Source organism: Canis lupus, chromosome 12 (genome assembly GCF_011100685.1).
Source record: "Canis lupus familiaris isolate Mischka breed German Shepherd chromosome 12, alternate assembly UU_Cfam_GSD_1.0, whole genome shotgun sequence".
NCBI lineage: Eukaryota > Metazoa > Chordata > Mammalia > Carnivora > Canidae > Canis > Canis lupus.
Genome location: NC_049233.1, coordinates 63,121,540 through 63,143,620, shown reverse-complemented (window position 1 = coordinate 63,143,620; position 22,081 = coordinate 63,121,540). Strand labels below are relative to the sequence as shown.

The window sequence follows — 22,081 nt, the reverse complement described above, 5'->3', positions numbered from 1 at the left end:
AAAAATGACCTTTGTGGAAAACAATTGTGGGGAATCCATATGGAAAGAGGAACTCCGCAACAAAGACCAGATAAAGGGAAAGCTCTGGGTTAAAAGCAGGGACCTAGGTATGACTCTGGAAGCTTCTGAACCATAGTGAAATCTCTCCGGGGTCAGTGGACCACCAGGGTCGCCTTGGACGTTTTCAGCATGCGGTGCTAGAGAGGGGAGGTTTGCAGTCCTAAAGAATGATTTGAGGACTAAATAGGCAGGTCCCAACAGGCAGGCAGCTCCTCCTCCCCTTTCAACAGGCGTTTTTCCAGCCTGTCCCACGCAGATCGTGGGAGGCGTTTCGGAGCTGTCTCTGCGCCCCAGGATTTTCACACGGAGGTCACCTTGAGCCTCCAGTGTGATCACCAGGCTCGTCCAGCCACTGACATCAGTGTGCATGTGGCTGGCATCCTTGTCTTTAACTTTCTAAATTTCCCAAATTCCCTTCTCATTTCTGGTGGCAAACCAGCAAACCCTGTACCCCCACAGCCAGCCGTACCTTTTTGTAACCCCTTTCTTCCTCTCCGCTGGTGTCCCGGCCCCTTGAGGGGGGTGCCCTGCTCAGAGGTTATTTCAGGTCTCATCAAGGCCCAGGGCCCTGTCTTCCTCTGCCTCCCATCTTCTGTCACCACTCCCAGGAACGTGGCCCATCAGTGGACACCAACCTCCACGGGGGTGGGGGCGGGGGCAGCCGTGGTCCACTTGTCAAATCCAGAAACTTCCCGCCCCTGGGTTCCTCCCTGCGCACGTGGACCCCGTGTTGGGTGACGGGGTGGTTGTGGACACCTGTGGGTGTCCAGATAGAAGCAGTGTCCTTCTCAACTCTTGCCTCTCTTGGTCTTACTGGGCTTTTTGTGACTCCCAGCTTCTTAGTTACAGATTCTAGAAGTTGTTACTGAGTTACTGAAGGGGAGATGCACAGAGAAAGAATCTATATCTTTCCAGGGGTAGCTAGCTGTCTTCATTGTAACTAATTGTCAGATCTGACTTTCACAGAAACTGTGTCCTGGGACTTGGGTAGAGGAGTAACTAGTAGCAGATCATCTGCATTTATATAATGACTGATTTGTTTTCTACCCCCCATGGTAGGACCATGTTACCTACCTACCTACCCCCACCCCCACCCCAGAATGCTGCCCCAGGCCAAATGAGAGTAACCACAGCTGTTTCCTGGGTGGATCCTGAGAGAAGAACCCTAGTAAGAACCAGCAACAAGGAAACAGAAGAGTTGCTTTTACTTATATTCACGCCTTCTGATAAAATGAAATAAAATTACCATCGTTCCAGAGAGGATCAAAGGACTAGACAACATTGGTCTCCCTTTCTAGGACATTATTTGCTCTTCCTTCCCATGTTGGGCTGAATAGTTAGAGCTAGTTCATCGCACCTGCTGCTAAGGGGCGACGAGAACTAGGAGGAGAGCAGGGTCCTTTAGTCTTTCGGAGTAAGAAACCTGGGCATGCCACCTTTCTCTTCCCCTGCCCTTGCACTATTTCCTTCCCAGGCAGGCACGATGTAAAATTTTTTTTTTTTTAAGATTTTATTTATTAATGAGAGACAGAGAGAGAGAGAGAGAGAGAGAGGCAGAGACCCAGGCAGAGGGAGAAGCAGGCTCCATGCAGGGAGCCCGATGCGGGGCTCAATCCTGGGACCCCAGGATCACGCCCTGGGCCGAAGGCAGGCACTAAACCACTGAGCCAGCCAGAGGATGATCCCCAATTTAAATCTTTTTTTTTTTTTTTTAAGATTTTATTTTTTTATTCATGAGAGACACAGAAATAAGCAGAGACACAGGCAGAGAGAGAAGGCAGCTCCATGCACGGAGGCTGATGTGGGACTCGATCCCGGGACTCCAGGACCATGCCCTGGGCCAAAGACAGCTGCTTAACCACTGAGCCACCCAGGGATCCCCGATTTAAATCTTAAAGGACTTCTGGTCATCTCTCGGATATTGAAGTAGGCTAGAATTTCACTGTCGGTATTTTAATGTCACAGAGGTCAGTGAAGCACAAAGTTTAGGGAGGCCAACACCTGCTTTCAGCCATCCTTCCTACCTACTGTGAGGTCTCTTGTTTGTTTGCGTGTTTTCGTTTTCACTGTTAAAGGTTAACCCTAAAAGCTTGTAGTGTGAGGAGTTTCTGCTCTGTTCTGGTACCAGTCTGGCCTAGATCTCCCGAGACACTGTGCATTTCCTAGCATGGAACCAGAGCCAGCCTGGAGGAGAACTAGCGTGGAGCCAGGTGAGCAAGATTCATTTGTCCGGTGGCATTTCTGCGGCAGGCCACTGTGCCGTCAGGCTGCAGAGCGAACAGGATAGAAACTTGTTTCCAGGACTTCCAGTGCTGTGAGGGGTAGTTCGGTGTCTCTGAGCCAAAAGATAGCAGATAAAGTTTACTGGAAATTAATTGAAAGTGTAAAAGACTAGTTTGAGTTTATGGTGTTCTTTGAATAGTTGAGGACAAACTGTGAATGTCCTCTTTGTGGGTCGTTCCTTCATCCCGTGAGCTTGCAGGCATTCCTGTTACTTCTGTTGGGAGGCAGTGCAGGGGGCAGAGAATACTTGCCAAGTGGGGCTGGAAGTCAGAGCACACAAATCAAAGCTCTTATACTTCCATTTTCTTGTGCTATGATCATGGCAGGCTACCTAGCCCAGATTCCTTCTATTCATCTATAAAATGAGTATAATCATAAGCAGTTCATCTGGCTTCCAAGGTTGTTTTGCTTTTTTTTAAGATTCTATTTATTTATTCATGAGAGACACACACACACAGAAAGAGAGAGAGAGAGACAGGCAGAGGGAGAAGCAGGCTCCCCAGGTCATTCCCTGAGCCAAAGGCAGATGCTCAACCTCTGAGCCACCCAAGTGCCCCAGCTTCCAGGGTTTTAATGACATTCAACTCAGAAAATACGTGGAAGAAATCACTTTCCATACACAGCAGAGGTCTGTACAAAGATGGTACAGTGTGGGGCACTGTTCCTTGAAGGTATTGAGGCCTTCAGACTCTAGTGCTCCAAAGAGTCAGAATGTCTTTGGTCAGAATGTCGAACTTTGGTCAGAATGTCGAACTTAAAGACTCTTCATTTTCATCCAGCAGGATATTCCTTTTGAAGCTTAGGTTTTTAAGATAGAGGTGCATGCATTCTGCTCATTGGTGGTTTCTCCATGGAACTGTGACTTCTAAGCGAGGTTTCACTGTTCTGAGCATCGACGGTTCACCAAGGGCAAAGGTGACTTTAAAGCTATTTGGTATACCTCCTTTAATTGGGACCTTGTGATCTCCGCTGGCAAAGCTGGCCTGTAAAACACCCTTCCACCCATTCATTAATGTTTCGTGTAGGGACCTGGATTTGGAATTACTACTGTGCCATCCATTCTTGAGTGGAAACAGGAAGTGCTTTAGGTAAATATTTTACCACGTTACCTCAATTTCCAAGACTTGTAAGGTCTTAAATATCTCACTCCTTTCTTTGGAAATGTTTACTCTTACCATAGTTTGTATACATAAGTCTTATAAATCCACAGTTGAAATATGTAATTAGAGAACAACTTCCTTTTGATCTGCGGGTGGGATAATCATCAAAAGTGTAAGGAAACAGGATGCATAGGTGGCTCAGGTTGGTTAAGCGTCCGACTCTTGATTTTGGTTCAGGTCATGATATCAGCATCGTGGGATCAAGCCTCATGTTGGGCTCTACCCTCAGCTTGGGGTTTTCTCTCTCTCTCTCTGCCCTTTTGCCCCCTTCCTTAAAAAAAAAAAAAAAAAAAAAAAAAGATATGAGAAAGTTGCTGATACTAGACCATCCTCTTTTCTAAGTGCTGCTGGCTCTTTTTCTTGTGCTTTCTGTAACCAGAGTTTTGATGCAAAGCAGAAATGGATTCTGGCCAACTTAGGGAATAGGGAATTTATGGCAAGGATGAGGACAGCTCTTGGGGTGGAGTGAAGAGCTAGGCTTGGAACAGGCAGGAACCAGATAGTTCTAGGGCTCCATGGCAGGAATTTCCACTTTTCACCCAGCACTGCTGATGGCATCACTGATCTTCCTTCATTCAACTATCCATCCCTTGTTTAATGACTGTCCCAGGAGAGGGAATTTTGACTGGCCAAACTCCAAATGTGTGGTCATTCTTTGATCTGTGGCATTGAGATTTTGCTAGAAGCCACAGGGACCCTCTTTGGCTCCTGTAGTGTCGGGAAGCTACCTGGAGTTCCTGTCTGCTAAGAAGGGAGGACACTGGAGATGGAGAATGGATGCTGGCTTCCCCAGATGCCACAGGTCTGCTGGTTTCATCTTTTCTTCCTTCTTCATGTGTTTGGCTTCCCCTTATTCCCTGTCTTTCCTCCCCTATCTTCCTTCTACCTGTGTGCCCACTGTGGCAAGCATTAGGTTAAACCTTTGAACTGCTAGAGATCCATGCTGAAAGGAAGCTGAGCCACATCTTGAGCAGAGGCTGGGATGCTAGCCCCCTGTGGGGAGGGGAAAGCCCCTTTTTAGAAAAGCAGATCCTAGACCACTGACAAAATGCTTTCAAGTACTTGAATATGTTTAACACTAATATCTTCCCTGTGGCCACTTAGATGGCTTTGGTCTTAATCATCCACAGTGTTCCAATGAGAAATGCTGATAGCAAATATAGGGTGTTTGGGAGAGCCATTGGGAAAGAGCTAACAGCTAGAGAACTGAGATAACTCTGACTTCTCCCAGACTCTCTTCCTCTGCCTCAAACTTAGGTACGTAAAATCCATCCACCAGCCCACACTGCCATGTCCAGGAAACAAGGCAGTTAGTTCTAAAAATCACCATCCTTAGATGATTCCATTTGGTAAGATACGAGTGCCCAAGCTGTAGTTCTGGAGCATCCTGATTTCTGTAGAAACACTTCCCCACATAACTAAGGTCCAAAATGCTTGGGGGAAACTGCCTTAGAACGAACACCTCTGATTTATACGGGGTCCACTTTCAAGGAGCCGAAGTTCTAGTAGATGCCTTGTTGTTGTTTATTTATAGCATCTTTATAAAGTGGAGGGACAGTGTTTGTGGTTCTTTTGTCATTGGGAGAAACCAAGGCATGTGTTAGAATAAAGATGCCTGGGACTCTCCTACATAACATTGTACAGCACTGTGGCCATTTGAATCTACACGTGTTGAATCTACACGGCTATTCAATCATACATGTGTTTCTTGGGAGTTCCAGTTCTGCCTCTATAAATAGTCTCATGCCTTTCTCCTTTTTTGTTTTTAAAATCCCTATAGACACTACCCTGGTTCAGACATGCATTCCCACTGTGCTAGACATTCAGGAGCTTCTTAATTTGTCTCCCTTCTTCTAGAATTTTCTTTCTACCCTGTTCCCCCTAGCAATTAATGAGAACCCGTAGAGATCTTTGAACCTCTCTATTCATGGGAAAGGCAATAGCGTAGGGTCATTTAATGAGCAGCTTCAGAGGTGGAAAGACAGGTTTGAATCTTTATGCCAGTTTCATCAGATGTGACATTGGTCATATCTTTTGATACTCTGAAAATTCAGACGTACAATTTGGAGAAAACTGTGTATGGTTGTGTGAAAACTTAACTGATGATGTTTTTGAACCATGCAGCAAAATGGTAGACTCAAGTAAGTGCTTAATAAACACTTGCCATTCCATTTATTATAGAGCACTTTATTTTTTATTCTTTATTTATTTATTTTTTTAGAGCACTTTAAATAGCACGGAAATGATCTACGTGATAATTTAGAGCTATCGGGGATGGATTCTTTTGTTGCAGTTAATTCTTGGGCTCTTTTCCTCATTCATGGTTATTGCCTTGTTCAAATCTTCTTTCTTTCTCTTTAGATCAATTTTTGTCCTTTGTATTTCCTAGAAAGTTGTCCATATCCTCATGATTCTAAAATTTACCAGCATGGGGTTATCTGTAATGTTTCTCACATTATTGAATTTACCCTGTCTATGGCTGTATCTCTTTATCACTTCTAATTTTGTGTTTCCGTACCATCTCTCCACTTCCCTTGATTAGTTTAGCTGAAGCTTTGGTGGAATCTGTGGGATTTTTTTCTTTCTTTAAAAAAAGAAGCAGTTTGAGGACTTAAAAGTCATACTTTTTAATTTTCTGGTTCATTAATTTCTTCTTTTTTTTTTTCTTTTGTTACTTTAAAACTTTTTGATTGGAATATTTAATTTAATTTCCCTTTCTCATTTACTGATAAGACACCATTCGTGTAGATATGCCTTTTTTCAGGCTTTGCCAGCCAGGACTTGGGCAAGCTTCTGGTTGGTTCCTCTCGTGGGCTGCTCGTGTTCGGCTGACCTCACCTTGCTCAGCCGACTGCAGGACCCCTAGAAGAGCTATGTTAGGACTCCTGATTAGCGGGACCTGAAGCCCAGCTCATGCTGGCTCATCCAAAAAAGGAGCTGAGGGGCTCACGTACCTGGTGGTCAGGGTTCACGTGCCTTTACGCACAGCTCAATCCAGGAGTACATATGATGTTTCTGGACACCTGTCTCTCTTTGTCTCTTAGATCATTGGCTTTTCTCTGTTTTTCTGTTTTCTCTGAGTGTCCCATGTGGTAGAGAAAGATGGGCCTTGCCTCTCTAGGTTTTACTCAGACCTCATATCCCCAAATCTTGTAAGATGAGATAACTTCTGTCTTCCAGCGTTCGTCTCTGTTACCGAAAAAGGAATCTGGTTGTTTTGCCTGGGTTCATGACTACCTTATTGACTGTTGCCCATAGAGAAGAATTGATGGAAAGACTCTGCTTATGACAATGAATAGGGTTCACTTACATAAAGGATGTAGAAGGGAGTTAGAGTAGTTAGAATACAGACAGAGGTATCAATAACATCATCTATGACAGACGGTGGTGCGAGCTACTGGTGCCCAGAAATGGTAAAATCTGATGGAGAGAGAGAGTGTAAGAGAGAGAGAGAGAGTAAACCACAAACTTCCTGAAAACACAACTGTCACTTTCCAGCCCAGCCTTTTTATTCAGATGCAGAGCACCTGTGCCAGGCGTGCCTCATCCGTCACGGTGTGATTGCTGTCCTTCGGCACACGGCACACCCAGGCACCAACAGTGTCCCCCAAGCTTGTTTCAGATCCACTCCTGAAATCAGTGCTGTGGGACCGGATCAGGTCAGCTACCCCGATGTGGGTGTGAGTCAAGAAACTTGCCCTTGCACCCAGTGCAAGCCTCATGCTTCGGGATGGTTTGCCTCACCCTGGATCACTCCCTGGATCCCAGGGGAGGGGTGCTGGGAGGGCCACCCTCCCCCCGCTACTCTATCAGCAGGTCTTCTCAGAGGTACCAACAAGAAATAGGTATCACCTCCAAATGTTTTGCTACATCTCATGCATTTCAATTCTAAATAGTCTTTTTCTTGTTTTCTAAATGTTCTTACTATAGTTCAGATTCCCTCATTGATCAAGTAGTTGTTCAAGAGAGGATGTAAATGCATTTAATGTCTTCGTGTTCAGGATTTTAGTTGGGTTTGGATTTGAGGTAACCTCCGTCCTTGTCAGGTTTCTGGTTAGTAGCATCTATACCAAAGGATTGAGCCAAATGGCATTAAAGTTGAGCTTTGAATGGGCTCCCTGGTAGTGACCAGATTTGAGAACAAGGCTTGACTATAAGGTCAAGCCATTTTGCACATACGGGACAGGCAGAGAAGGTGGACAGAGATCTGGCTGGACTTCTGGAAAGCCCCACCTGCCCTGATAATCACGTGTAGCTGGAAGCTCAGTGTGAACCTTCCTCCCCTGAGGGCAGATGGTTCCAGAGAGAAGAGATGGACCCACTCTGGGATTTTAATGTTAAAAGACAAGCCCGGTGGATTTGGGGCTCTCACCACTTGAATTCAATGTTTCTCCTCTTTGGGAACGAGTAATGGGTTTGTGGGGCCAGGAAGAGAAAGGCACCTCATTTAGTTGAGGTTAATGGCATTGTGGCTACAATCGTGACCAGAACCAGCTTTTCTTCTTGAGATTTAAGATTTCCTTTGTCGTCTGAGGTACTGTTAATTTTTATAAAATATTCAGTGAGTATTGGAAGAAATGGGGCCCTCGTCTTCTCCCCCTCACTCTTGCTCTGTTTTTTGGGAGGGTATACATTCCTCTTATTAGTCTTGTAAAATACACTATTCCATTCCTTTATGGAATGGAATTTCTAGACATGTTTCCTGAAGCAGCTGCCTCCAATTCTCTGTTTGGCCTCACCTGCCTTCAGTTTGCTGTGTGACTGTCCAGCCCTCCGGGCCTGGGTCCTACAGCATCAGGGATGAGCTTTGCCACCCCTTGGCTGCTTTTTTTTTTTTCTAAGGGTATCCCTGTACTTGGAGAGTCGTTTCTGAATTCTGCTACACTCCCAGCAGGGAGAGGGAACCCACATATGCTTCTCCCTCTGGCCTCCCGGTGGACGGGGACCATGGTTTTCTGCAGGCCTTGCTCTGACACCAGCTGTTTTCTCCAGAAGCCCCTGAAAGTTGCTTTATTGGGGTCATTCATTTACATATATTTACACACACACATTGTATATATATTTACACACACATAACGTGTGTGCGTGTATAATGCAGCAGAAACTCCTCAAACTTTGTAGGGTGTGCATAGGGCCATCCTTAATTTCTGTTGTTTATTTGGGAAGAGTGGAGGTTGTTAGCCCAAGTCGGTTTCTGGTCGTCTTGACCCCAGCGTGCCCCACTCCGCCTCACCCCGTCCCATCCTAGGAAGTAGTTTCTCCTTTATTTTTTCTCCTGCAACACTTAACCTTTATCCCTGATCCATCTAAACAGATTATCTTACATTAATTGTGGCGTTCTCTCTATATAGCTAGTTAACGAGTAACCACCTGTATGCTGCATTTTTCTCACATATGAATGGATTGTACTTAGGAGAGGACTTGTTTCTGTAGATTAAAATACAGGGCCCGTGAGATTAAAATACAGGCCCCATTGCTTCCAATACTCACTGAATATTTTATAAAAATATTATAAAAACAGTACCTCAGACGACCAAGAAATTCTTTCTGAAGATGTTTAGGGTAAAGGAATCTCTCTCCAGCTTCCCACCTGAGTGACCCTTTGCCAGGGGGCTTTTCATTTTTCTTTTCTTTCATTGTGGTGAGAACATTTCAGACAGGATCTGCCCTCTGACCCGAGTTTTGTGTGCATGGACAGTACTATTAACTACAGGCACAGTGCAGTACAGCAGATCTCCAGAACTTTCTCATTGTGCATAACTGAAACATTGCTTTGCCGGTGGAGCTTTCCGATATTCAGAGCAAAAGGAGATGTCAGTAGGGTTTTTTAGTTTTACAGCTGTTCGACGTGTGCAGATCCATCCATAGTAATAAAGTCTAAACAGTTGATCTTCAGAGGCTCAGCTGCAGGCCTCATTAATGGGCTTCCAGAATCCAGTCACTTGACCAACACTCTGGAGTGTGATGGCGGACACTGAAGCTTCTGGAAGAACAAAGATGACTCCGGTTCTCCTCACCCTGCTTGTCTATCATCGTCTTTAACATCATGAGTTTTTTTTCTCTCTCTTTCCTCGTTTTCTCCCTCTTCCCCTGATTTATTCTGATTTTTAGACCAAGAAGCCAGACTATGAACCCCTAAGTGACCAAGAAGGTATTTTCCTGATTAAGATATCAGAAGTCATATAGACAGTATGTGGAAATCTAAATTTCATGAAGCCCCATTACAGAAGATTTGCCACCCTCACCATGAAAAGGGTTTGCCCAAGTGATAAAGATATGCATGAAGAAAGCACTTGAGCCTGAGGAATTTGAACATTGTTTGGTTTTATGTGTAGGTATTTGACTTGGAAAGGTACAGTCTTTAAATAGTGCTCTAGTTAGAGTAATTAGCTAATATCTGTGGCTGGGGTGGGGGAGGCTGGCGGTGACAAAATTGGTCACAATAATCCTCGAATTGTTTTGTTATTTAGTGGCATTGCTATGCCTGGCATCACAGTTTTAGGAACATTTGAAACGAGAAAGGCCAGAGCGCCTGCTCCAGTGTGAGCTGGAACCACGGTTGTGACTGTACCATGAGACATCTAACAGAAGCAGTGCGAGATGGAGAAGCAGTTGAAGAATACAGTTCCACCTTTCCAAAGAAAATGAACTGAGCCATCTCTATCTCTTGGACCCACCGTGGTCCTACTAGAGCCCGGATGAGGCCTCGATCGGTCTCAGATGGCCACCAACTGGAAAGATAAGGGAAACAATCAATGCCTGTAGGCTGCCCTCTGCAGAGGCCCCTCCAGTGGAAGAAGAGTGCCAGCCAAGCCCCTCGGCATGCTGGGATCCCAGGGTGGGAGACCCAGGTAGCCAGAATGTCCTGATGAGGCCTATCTGGGAAAGACCCATCAAATCCACACACTAATGTGCACTGTGCCCATTCCTCCCTGTCCCCGATCCCGACCCAATACAGGGGTCACTCATGCTCCTTGTAGAGACCGACCATTTCACTTGGCCTCGGCTCTCCCCGGACCACTGGCCCACCTTCCGGACCTCTGCTTTTGCTCCCCTAGTCTTCTTCATCCAAAGCAAGGGTACTTTTTTTTTTTTTTTTTAAAGGTAAACTGGGCATGTAACTATCTCCTTTCCCAATCTTAGCTTGTTTTCACCTAGAGTCAAGATTCAGACTCATAACTGCTCACCAGGTGCTACATACTCCACTCCTGCCCGGGTCTTCGCTCCTGTCACTCATTCTCAGCCTCACTGACCTCCCCACTGTCCTTCACGCCTGACCAGCCCCCACCTCCCCACCCCTCCCAGGGCCCTGGACCTGTTATTCCTTGTCTGGAGCGGTTTTCCTGTCTTTGCCTGGCTGCTCCCTCTCGCCTGGCAGACCTTCAGAACCTCCTCACAAGGGCCTTCCTGGCCACCCTCCCTGACATAAGTGTCCTTCTTCCCAGTGCTTCCCAGGTTCTGGGTGAATGACTAGTTTTTACATTTCCAAACCGATGTGGATTGATATTTTTTTAAAAGGTAACAAAGATGTCGCAGTGATGTCACCTTGCTCATGGCACGTCCTCTCAGCCTCTGGACTCGCCTCCCCCTGGGCGGCCAGCGAGCAGTTCGGGGCCAGCACGGTTGTAGATGCTCCTGATTATCCTGCATGTGTCCTGAGGACCAACTGTCCTCTGTAACCCTCTGGCTTGTGTTTTGTGTCCCCCAGTAGAATGTTTACTCCACGATGGTAGGGAGCTTGTCCTACACTTGTCACCCCTCTTTCCACAGTGCACACCAGGTTAAGTGCTTGCTGAAGTACCAGTCCCCTGAGGTGCCTGTGCAGCCCTGCCTTGCCCAGGTGGGGGCACATCATAGGAGGCCCAGCTTCCCTTCTCCCCCGATTGTCTACTTTTGCTCAGCGCACATCCAGAATCAGGCATGGAGCCGGCCTCAGTCCCTCCTACCGTGATGGGAATAGAGTAGAGCTGACCCTTGAACAGTGTAGGAGTTAGAGGTGCCCATGAGGTAGAAATTCCCTTACTCCCCCAAACTTGACTGGTAGCCCACTGTTGACTGGGAGCCTTACAAATATGGTAAATGGTCGATTAATGTTGTATGTTGTATGTATTTTGTATGTCGTATATATATTATATACTGTATTCTTACAATAGAGTGAGCTAGAGAAAAGAAAATGTTATTAAGAAAATCATGAGGAAGAGAAAATTCACTTACGGAACTGTAAAAAAAAAAAAAAAAAATCCACACATCAGTGGACCTACGTGGTTCAAACCTGTGTTGTTCAGGGATCAGCCGTAATTCCACTTCAGTGCTACTGCTAAGTCACTGTGTGACTTTTACAAAGTGACTTCAGTACTGCATGCCCTCCATATCCGTGTCTGGAAAGTAGACGTGGCATTTCCTTCCGTCACGAAGTCAGGCAATGCTCTTGCGCACACTTCGTGATCTCCACAAGGCTGCCCCTGCATGGCTCGCAGCTGTACATCGATGTTGTGACACAAAAACAGAAGCCCGTTTCCTCACTGACACTCTTTTTAATGAAGCACAGTGGAATCAGCAAATTTTTTTCAATTAAGGACCACGTATTAACTATTTTAGATGTTGTGAGCCATGTAGGTCTCTGTTAGGTTTTTATTTTTTGTTTTCTGACTCTTTAAATATATAACTATTATTAGCTCAAGTGTCATAGGAAAGCAGGCCAGGGTGAAGTTTGCCAATCCCTAGCGATAGGCAGTTGGAAGTATATTTCTTTGGGACTCAAAACATTTTATTTTCTGTTCGGGTGAAATAAGAAATATGACCCATTGCAATTTTATTTTTCTTGAATTGATCCTCTTGCGAAAAATGTTGTTCATCATTTTAGTCATGCTTTCCATTCCTTCTCTCTTGTTTTCAAGCACATTTTGAATTTTAATGAATTTTAGAACAGCTTTGTCTCAACACAGAATCGTGGTTCTCCAGAGCACAGTTGGTGGTTGTGTAGGAGATCCCATTCGAAGACAGTTTTGAGTTAGAATGGGCCCTGAGGCCTTAATGATCCATCCACAACTAGAGTCTGATAATAACACATTTTTGGCTGCCATTCAAAATCTATTATGTTCTTAATTTTCTTGAAATTTTCTTCTGAGGACTTAATTGTTTGTAGACATTGGGTTAAGCCTTCAATTGAATTTAGAGCTGATGTATTTATTCTTGTTTGATTTCTTACTAGTCGCCAGACATGAATTATTCTGAGTCTAAGCTTTTCTAGTACCGGGAACTTAATAACTGCTTAGTTACAAATAGGGCATGCTTGGATACAGCTGATCTGTTGTAAAACCTGCCCCGCGCCCTGCCTTTGCCACCAGGGTCCCCTGACTTCCTGCAAACCGTCCCCTGCCCTTCTTGAAAACCATAGTTGTAGATATTCTTATTTAATGCCACCCATTCTCCAATCCTTAAAAAATATTCTTGTTTCAAATGTTAAAAAGGATCTCTGAAGTTGACAGATCGTGGGTTTTAGCAAGATGGTGGGGCCAAAACAAAATTGCGAAAATCGTGCCAAGGTATTTATTCCTTTAACTCTGATGGTTTGGGGGATCCGAGGCTGCTGACTACGAAGAATGGAACCCTGGGTGATCTTAACACAGTAGAGTGTGCTTGTTAAGAGGATAGATTCAGGAGCCAGCTCTCCCACTTCCTCGCTGTATGATGTTGGGCAGCTGTTCATCTACTCCGAGACTCAGTTTCCCCATCTATAACCTGGGGCTAATAAAAGAACCTTCTCCATAAGGTTATTGTGAGTTCTAGATGAATTAATTGTAGTTAGTGCCATGTAAGGACTAGATATTATTTATTGAGAGAAAAATACGCTTTTACGGATGCCTATCAGTGGATAACATTCCACGTGGAAAATTATATATCTGACTTGCTTTGTCCATTTGAATTTTCTCTCTAGGCTTTCGTTGAGGCCCAGAACAAGATTACTGTGCCATTCCTTGAGCAGTGTCCTCTCAGGGGTTTATACAAAGAGAGAATGACTGAACTCTATGACTACCCCAAGTATAGTTGCCACTTCAAGAAAGGAAAACGGTATGTGAGGTTGCTTTTATTTAATTTTCGTTTTACTTTTCTAATTGGATGCTTTCTTAAATCTTGAAATACAAAGTCCTAATAACTTAGTTTATGAACTTAATCCATTAAGAAATCAATTCATTTCTGTGCTTGAGTATGGGAACAATGTTTTTTGGTCCATTGGCCATATTCTCAAAATAACGATTAAGAAAGTTAGTGGAGGTATTTCCTAGCAAAACAAATCTAGATTGTAGGAAATTATTGTTATCTTATGGCTAGTAATTGGTGAGCTAGGATGATTTGTAGACAGCAGTGGAGATTTGTTTGCCTCTAAAATACTCTTTGGCTTAAACTACTAGAAAAGCTTTTATTATATGGATTTCTTTCATCTAAGAATGAAAGTGGGCCAAGAGATGGCACCCATTAATTCACTTCTCTTGTTCTTCTCCCTTTCACACTGATATAAACATATTCTCTCGTTCCGTTTCTTTTTTTTTTTTAAGTCTCTGTGGAATCATCAGCACAAATTTACTTGAGAATTTCTTAGATGCCCTCCTCCTTGTCTCTTTCACACTCACACACACATATCAGTGAAGTATGATCTATATGCCTACCCCTTCCTGCTGCTTGTTTTTGTAAATAAAATCGAAATGGCACACAGAACGTGTCCATTCATTTATAGATTATCTTAGCTGCTTTTGTACAACTATAGAATTGACAAGTAGCAACAGAGAATATTTGTTGTCTGGCCCAATGCAGAAGAGACTTGCTGACCCCGGCCCTAGCAGCCTGTCCAGGGAAGGATCCATCATTTTATTTTAGAAAATCTGTTTTTTTTTTTTTTTCCTCCATTGAAAAAAGTTACTGTTTTTTTTGATTATCAGTTTTAGTTCTAGCAAATGATGAAGTCTTTATTTGTCCCTGGTTAGCTAATATGCAGGATTACAGTAAATTATTTCAACACTTAAAGCAATTCAGATACCAAACTCTAGTTACAGGAAGCTGGTGGGACCTTCTACCCTAGTCCCCATGTCTCTGGCATGGCCCGTTTTCTTTTTCTTTTTCTTTTTTTTTTTTCCGTTTTCAATTAGACATCTATGTTTTGTTTTTCTTTTTCTTTTTGCTTATGTGTATTTGATTGTACCCCACAAATGGAAAAGCCCACAGCTAAATAAAGACCATCTCTGTCCCCCAGGTATTTCTATTTTTACAATACAGGTTTGCAGAACCAACGAGTATTATATGTACAGGATTCCTTAGATGGTGAAGCCAGAGTGTTCCTCGACCCCAACCTACTCTCTGATGATGGTACGGTGGCGCTCCGAGGTGAGTGCTACACAGCTAAGCCCACAGGAGTCCCAGGGCCCTCACTCGTGGCTCTAACTTTGGTGCAGTCACTTCACCTCTAAAACACCAGACAGGATGGACCATATTGTAGAACAGATGCACATCCAATATCAGGAAATCTAATTTTTGCACAGTATCTTTAGAATACATGAGTAGCCACATGTTCTGGTGGCCTGAAGTGGAACTGGAGAATAATTCACACTGGACCCAAATTAGCTTCTAGGGCTTCTGAGATATTTAAGTATCATCATCATTGCTTCTAACATCCCTGAGACCTGTCTGTGTTTAAGGAAAAAAAATCTTATATAAGTAATTTAAGCTCTATGAAGAATGAAGGATGTCCCAGCTATGAATATAGGACAGGAAAGAATATTTATGAGATCCCTTTCCTTGGTGAAAAGGAAGTGATCAGAGTTTTAAAATTTAGTTGTCAGTATTGTAGAATTTGAAGTAGAAAACCACAGTCTTGAAGAAATTAGTCAACTTGATACCTTGTTCCCTGAAGATGCAAGTTTAAAACCCAAATTGGTAAGTTTTGCCTATAGATGCTCTGTGTCTTCTAAATAACTCCACCCCAAGGTAACCTTCTTCACAGGCCATAAAGATTACCCTAGGTTTGTGCCTTAAGCTCTAGTTCTAGGGAAGGATGTTGGCTATTCTCTGGTTCTATGTTTTAATAATTGTGTACTCTGAGAATCATCTCTTGTTAGGATCCTAGATTTTAGTGGAGTTGGCTCAGCATCCCCCCGTAGCATCTTCTCTTTTATAGAGAAAGCACAATGAAGGCTCAGCCCTGTGGAGCTGAGCGATTAGAACACTCTAGTCCTGTAATCGAGTAGGTGGGAGTGAAAGGGCCCTGTTCCCACAGCACTGTGTGAAGACCCTTTTATAAAGCCACTCAGTCATTTAATGGTTCCTCCTCTCTCCTTCTCAAGTAGGCTGTGTGTATAAATAATGATCCTTTATGTAATTAGTGTTGAAAGTAATCAATATTGAAAATACGATGCCAGCCAGCTAACTAAGAACATTCTTCTATGAATTTGAGCTTGCGGTTGTAAGCAAATGTAATACACTGGTTCTGTGCAGTAATATACCCTGTGCAGGCTGTCATTTAATTTTAACAAAGGTCTATCTTGTAACTTATCCAGAAGAACTTCATTACAAGAGGGTCTCTGAAAATCCATTTCAGGACCTTTTAAAGGAATGCCTGCCATGTACAGGTCCTGATAGCTGAAAAGGAAAATTAGACATGGGACCTGACCTAGTCTTCAAATTTCCTGAAAATGGTATTATAGGGGAGTTACCATATAAGTGAACATACAGATTCTTTTTTGATACCATATGATTTTTTTATACATTTCAAATGAACGTTTTTATTTAAAATTTTCATGAAATTTTTCTAATTATATATAAATAATTTAGAGTAAGAAGTAATTTTTCCCTATCGCCTTCTAGACTCTTTTCTGTATTTATATATAGGTGAGCCTGAGTACTTAATAGGAATTATAAAGGGTTAATAAGTAGGTCTTGTGAAATCTTAAACTTATTTACCACCAACAGAAATTCCATGTAAAGCAGTAGGAAACCTATGAAAATAGTTGGATTTCTGACAGTAATTTTAAACCCCTAGTAAAGTTTAGCAAACATCATAAGAGGAAATCTCTCGTGTCACTGTCTGGTGCTTTCTATACATAAATATACAGAATTTCTTAACACACATTCCATAGTGATTAGAACATTCTCTCATGGACTTAAAGAATTAGACACGCATAATGGTTCATGGATGGTGTTACTTTTCTTTCTTTTTCGTGGTTCTTTAGAATTATGTTCTGTGTGAGCCCTCATTGCAACCCTCAGGCTTTATTTACCTTGGCTTGTGCTAGTCAGGTGGTGTGGATGTTAATCCTTGAGTGCCAGGAATATGCAGAAAATGAGGTTGTAAAAAGTGATTTCAAATAGTTTGGACTCCATTCCAAAAATTACTTAATGGCTTCCATTTAGTTCTGTTACATGGTATGTGTCATAATCCAGTCATTACTCTACAAGCAGTTTCCTTATTCTTTTCCCCCCCTCCTTCTTTTTAGAGTATAAATAAAATATGCTGAAAGTCTCAGGATGAGCCCTGCTTTTAACTGAACTGCTCATTGAATTGTAGAAATATAAACAATGGAGGCATGTTAGTGGTCATGTAATCTAATACATCATTTTACAGATGAAGAAACTAAGACCTGGAGGGGCTAGGACACTTGTCCATGCTCATGAAGTGAATTCCTTTGAGGCCTGGGCTCAGTCCCCAGGGTTCCTCATTAAGGTTCCCTGCTCCTTCCATGGCACTTATGGCAGAAAACTTTGTCAGACAGCACAGAGGGCAGCAGGCAAGGCCAGGGGTTGTGCCCCCATGTTCACTGTGTGAGAATTTCTCCTGTGTCCCATAGGCTATGCATTCAGTGAAGATGGTGAATATTTTGCCTATGGTCTGAGTGCCAGCGGCTCAGACTGGGTGACGATCAAGTTCATGAAAGTCGATGGTGCCAAAGAGCTTCCAGATGTGCTCGAGAGAGTCAAGTTCAGCTGTATGGCATGGACCCACGATGGGAAGGGGATGTTCTACAACTCATATCCCCAACAGGATGGAAAAAGTGATGGTAAGTTAAGATGTCAGGTGGTGCATCTTTTTCAGGAAATAGAAGTGTGACTTCATATGACTTTAAAAGCTAACCCTACATAGAAGGTTTTTTGGTGTAGAATGTTGTAGTAGTTACAATTACTCAAAGAATGTTGTAGCAGTTACAATTACTGTGTGGCAGATTGCCACAAAACTTAATGTCTTAGAATAATAACTGTATTATTCTTATTTTTTTATTTTATTTATTTTTGTTTGCTTGTGAGTCTGTGGGTTGGCCACACAGTTCTAGATTAGCTGAGTTCTGGCATGTGTCTCTGTTCAGCTGTGGGTCATTTAGCTGATCTTGGCTTGTCTCTCTTCCATGTCAGGGGCTTTGGCTCTGAGCCTTGTGGTTTCTCATCCTCAGGTTGTGTGATGGACAGACTCACATCGAGGCTAAGCAATCCCAACTATGTGCTTCCTGGAAAAGCCATGGAAAACCACCAAGTGCTACAAAGCTTTCTTTTCTATTATGGTGTTATCTTACTTGTTTCTCACTGTCCTGAAAGCTTAATACCTTTTCATAATTTAAAAACAAAACAAAACAAAACAAAAAAAACAGTTCAGTCTCAAGAACATCTTCCGAAATCAACAAGTATGTGTGGATTACTTCCAGAGTGATATCCAGTCAATACTTAGTCTCTCTCTCTCTCTCTCTCTCTCTAAGTTATCTTGTAGAGCATTTTCAGGTTCACAGCAAAATTAAGCAGAAAGTACAGAGATTTCCCATATGACCCCTCCGCCCCCCCCCTCCCCCAGAGCCTTCTCTATTTTCAACATTCCTCACCAGAGTAGGTACAAATGGTGAGTCTCCATTGACACATCATAATCACCCAAAGTCCAGAGCTTACATTAGTGCTCACTCTTAGTGTTGTATGTTCCATGGGTTGGGAAAAATGTATAATGATGTGTATCCACCATTGTAGTATCCTACAGAGTAATTTTACCACCCTCATAATCCTCTGTGTTCCACCTGTTTATCTTCCCTCTCTACTAGCCTCTGGCAACCACGAATTTTACTGTCTCCATAGCTTTGCCTTCTCTGGAGTGTCGTATAATTTGAATGATACAGATATGGCCTTTTTAGATTGGCTTCTTTTGCTTAGTAATATGCATTTAAGTTTCCTCCATGTCTTTTCATGGCTTGGTAATTCATTTCACTGAGTAGAATTCCATTATCTGGATATAGCGCAGTTTATTTATCCATTGACCTATTTTTTTTTTTTTTTTTTCAATCCATTCGCCTATTGAAGGGTATCTTGGTAGAGTTCAGGTTTTGGCAGTTAGAAATAAATCCTGCCAGAAACATCTGTGTGCAGGTTTTTGCGTAGACATACATTTTCAGATACTTTGGGTGAATACCAAGGAGTTCAGTGATTGCTGGATTGTATTATAAGAATATGTTTAGTTTTGTAAGAAACTACGAAATGGGAATGCCTAGGTGGCTCAGTCAGTTAAGTGTTTGCCTTTGGCTGAGATCATGGGGTTTTGGGATCAAGCTCCACATCTGGAGCCTGTTTCTCCCTTTCCCTTTGCACCTCCCCTTGCTTGTGCTCACTCTCACAAATTAATTAATTTTAAGAAAGGGAAGGAAGGAAGGAAGGAAGGAAGGAAGGAAGGAAGGAAGGAAGGAAGGAAGGAAGGAAGGAAGGAAGGAAGGAAGGAAAAAAGGAAGGAAAAAAGGAAGGAAAAAAGGAAGGAAAAAAGGAAGGAAAAAAAGGGGAAAGGAAAGGGGAACCACTACATTGTCTTCCACAGTGGCGGTAGTAGTTTGCATTCCCATCAGCAATGAGTGAGAAATTTCTTTTGTTCCACATTCTCCCCAGCTTTGGTATTACTATTCTGGATTTTGTCCACTCTAATAGATGTGTAGTGACATTATTGTTTTAATTTGCATTTCCCTGCTGACATTCGATGTGGACCATCTTTTCCTGTGCTTCTTTGCCATCTGCCTATCTTCTTTAGTGAGGTTTCTGTTAGGGTCTTTGACCCTTTTTTTTTTTTTTTTAATAGGGTTGTTTTCTTATTTTTGAATTTCAAGAATTCTTTGTAAATTTTGGGTAACAGTGCATTATCAGATAGATCTTCTGCAGATATTTTCTCCCGGCCTGTGACAACTTGTCCTATTCTCTTGACAGTGCCTTTCACAGAACAAATTTTTTATTTTAATGAAGTCTAGCTTATCAGTTCATTCTTTCCTGGATCATACATTTGACATTGTATCTAAGAAGTTGCCAAACCCAAGGTCATTCTGATTTTCTCATATGTTAACTTTTAGAGTTTTATAGTTTTGCATTTATGTTTAGGTTTGTGATCCATTTGGAGGTATTTTTTTGCAGAGTATAAGGCCTGTTAGACATTTTTTTGCACGTGGATGTCCAGTTGTTCCAACGCCATTTGTTGAAAAGGCCGTCTTTGCTCATTGTATTGGCTTTGTTCCTTTTTTTTTTTTTTTTTAAGATTTTATTTATTTATTCATGAGAGACACAGAGAGAGGCAGAGACACAGGCAGAGAGAGAAGCAGGCTCCACGCAGGGAGCCTGACATGGGACTCGATCCCGGGTCTCCAGGATCACAACCTGAGCTGAAGGCGGCGCTAAACCGCTGAGCCTCCCGGGCTGCCCTGCCCCTTTGTTAAAGACCAGTTGACTGTATTTACATAGGTCTATTTCTGGGCTCTCTACCCTGCTCCATTGCTTTACTGTCTGTTCTTTTGCCAGCACCACACTGTTTTGATTACTTACAGTAAATCTCGAATCGGGTAGTAGCACTCCACCAACTTTGTTCTTTTCCTTCAATATTGTGTTGGCCATTCTGGGTTTTTTCCTTCTCCATATAAACTTTAGGATTAGCTCACTAATATCCACAAAATAACTTGTTGGAGTTTTTATTGGAATTAAATTGCATCTGTAGATCAAGTGGGGAAGAATTGACATGACAATATTGAGTATTTCTGTTCATAAACATGGAATATCTCTCCATTTATTTAGTTCTTTTTTGATTTCTTTTATCAGTTTTATAGTTTTTCTCATATAAGTCTTATACATATTTTATTAGATTTGTACCTAAGCATATAATTTTGGGGGCTACTAATGTAAATGGTATTGTGCTTTTTTTTGGTATTGTGCTTTTTAAAAAAGTTTTTATTGAGGTGTAATCGACATAGAACATTATATTAGTTTTAGGTGTACAACCTAATGATTCAATATTTGCATATATTATGAAATAATCACCATATAAGTCTCCATCACATCACCATATATAGTTATAAAATTCTCTTTCTTGTGATAAAGAAGAGATAACATCTCCTCTCTTAGCAACTTTTATTTTTATTTATTTATTTATTTATTTATTTATTTATTTATTTATTTATTTATTTTATTTATGATAGTCACACAGAGAGAGAGAGAGAGGCAGAGGTATAGGCAGAGGGAGAAGCAGGCTCCATGCACCGGGAGCCCGATGTGGGATTCGATCCCGGGTCTCCAGGATCGCGCCCTGGGCCAAAGGCAGGTGCCAAACCGCTGCGCCACCCAGGGATCCCTCTTAGCAACTTTTAAATACGCAATACAGTATCATTAACTATTACTAGCTATGGTCACTGTGCTGTGTATTATATGCTTAATGATACTGTGTTTTTCATTTCAAATGCCATTTATTCATTGCTGATATATAGGAAAGCAGTTTACTTTTGCATATTAACTTTGTATCCTGAGGCCAGGTAATTAACTTTTTAAACATTTCTAGCACTGTACAATATGGGTGGGATAGATTTTTCTTTGCCAACTGTACTTCAGTATATATCTTTAACTCCTTCAGGTACGGAGACATCCACCAATCTCCATCAGAAGCTCTGTTACCATGTATTGGGGACTGATCAATCAGAAGATGTTTTGTGTGCTGAGTTTCCCGATGAGCCTAAGTGGATGGGTGGAGCTGAGGTATGGCACTCCTGTGATACTGTCCCACAAAGACGATGTCACATGAATCATGTACATGAATATCCTTGTTGTGTGATCTTTATGGATGTTATAAATCCTGTGAGTGATAGTCTCTTGTTAAAAATAATGGCATTTAAATTGACTCTTAATAGTGAAGGTGATAAACCTTTTAACTGCAACCTCACATAAAACCTTTAATACTACAAGTAATACATGCTTATCGTAAAAAAAAAAAAAAAAAAAAGTGAAAGTACAGAATCACATAAAGCAACATTTTGAAATTCAGAATCATACATCTCAAAGATGAGGAGAGCATCCTTCCAAAAATTTTTGTAGAAGTGAGAATGTGGGTAGAGAGAGTATGTGTTTTCCTTTCTTACACAGCTTTCCTCTTTTGTTCACTTGTTTTTGCGTTAAAATTTTAGACATTTTCTTGCCTAATAGATGGTTCACATATTACTTGGGGGTCTTGACCATCACCAAACTGTATTGAAGTCTTTGAAGCTACTTGTTATGGATTTTATTCTGTATCTTGAAAACCAACTGAAAAAACGTAGAGGTACTTGGAGTAA

General features: G+C 42.2%; 1 protein-coding gene across 1 annotated transcript in view; it reads left to right on the top strand.

Annotated features, from left to right (window-relative positions):
- The window catches only part of PREP (prolyl endopeptidase), a 118,009-nt gene that overhangs the window by 10,307 nt on the left and 85,621 nt on the right, over nt 1–22,081 (top strand). The window contains exons 3-6 of the mRNA XM_038554825.1: nt 13,441–13,574; nt 14,752–14,882; nt 17,339–17,548; nt 21,388–21,509. Of these exons, the coding sequence (XP_038410753.1) occupies nt 13,441–13,574; nt 14,752–14,882; nt 17,339–17,548; nt 21,388–21,509 (597 nt within the window). The remainder of the gene's footprint in view (nt 1–13,440; nt 13,575–14,751; nt 14,883–17,338; nt 17,549–21,387; nt 21,510–22,081) is intronic.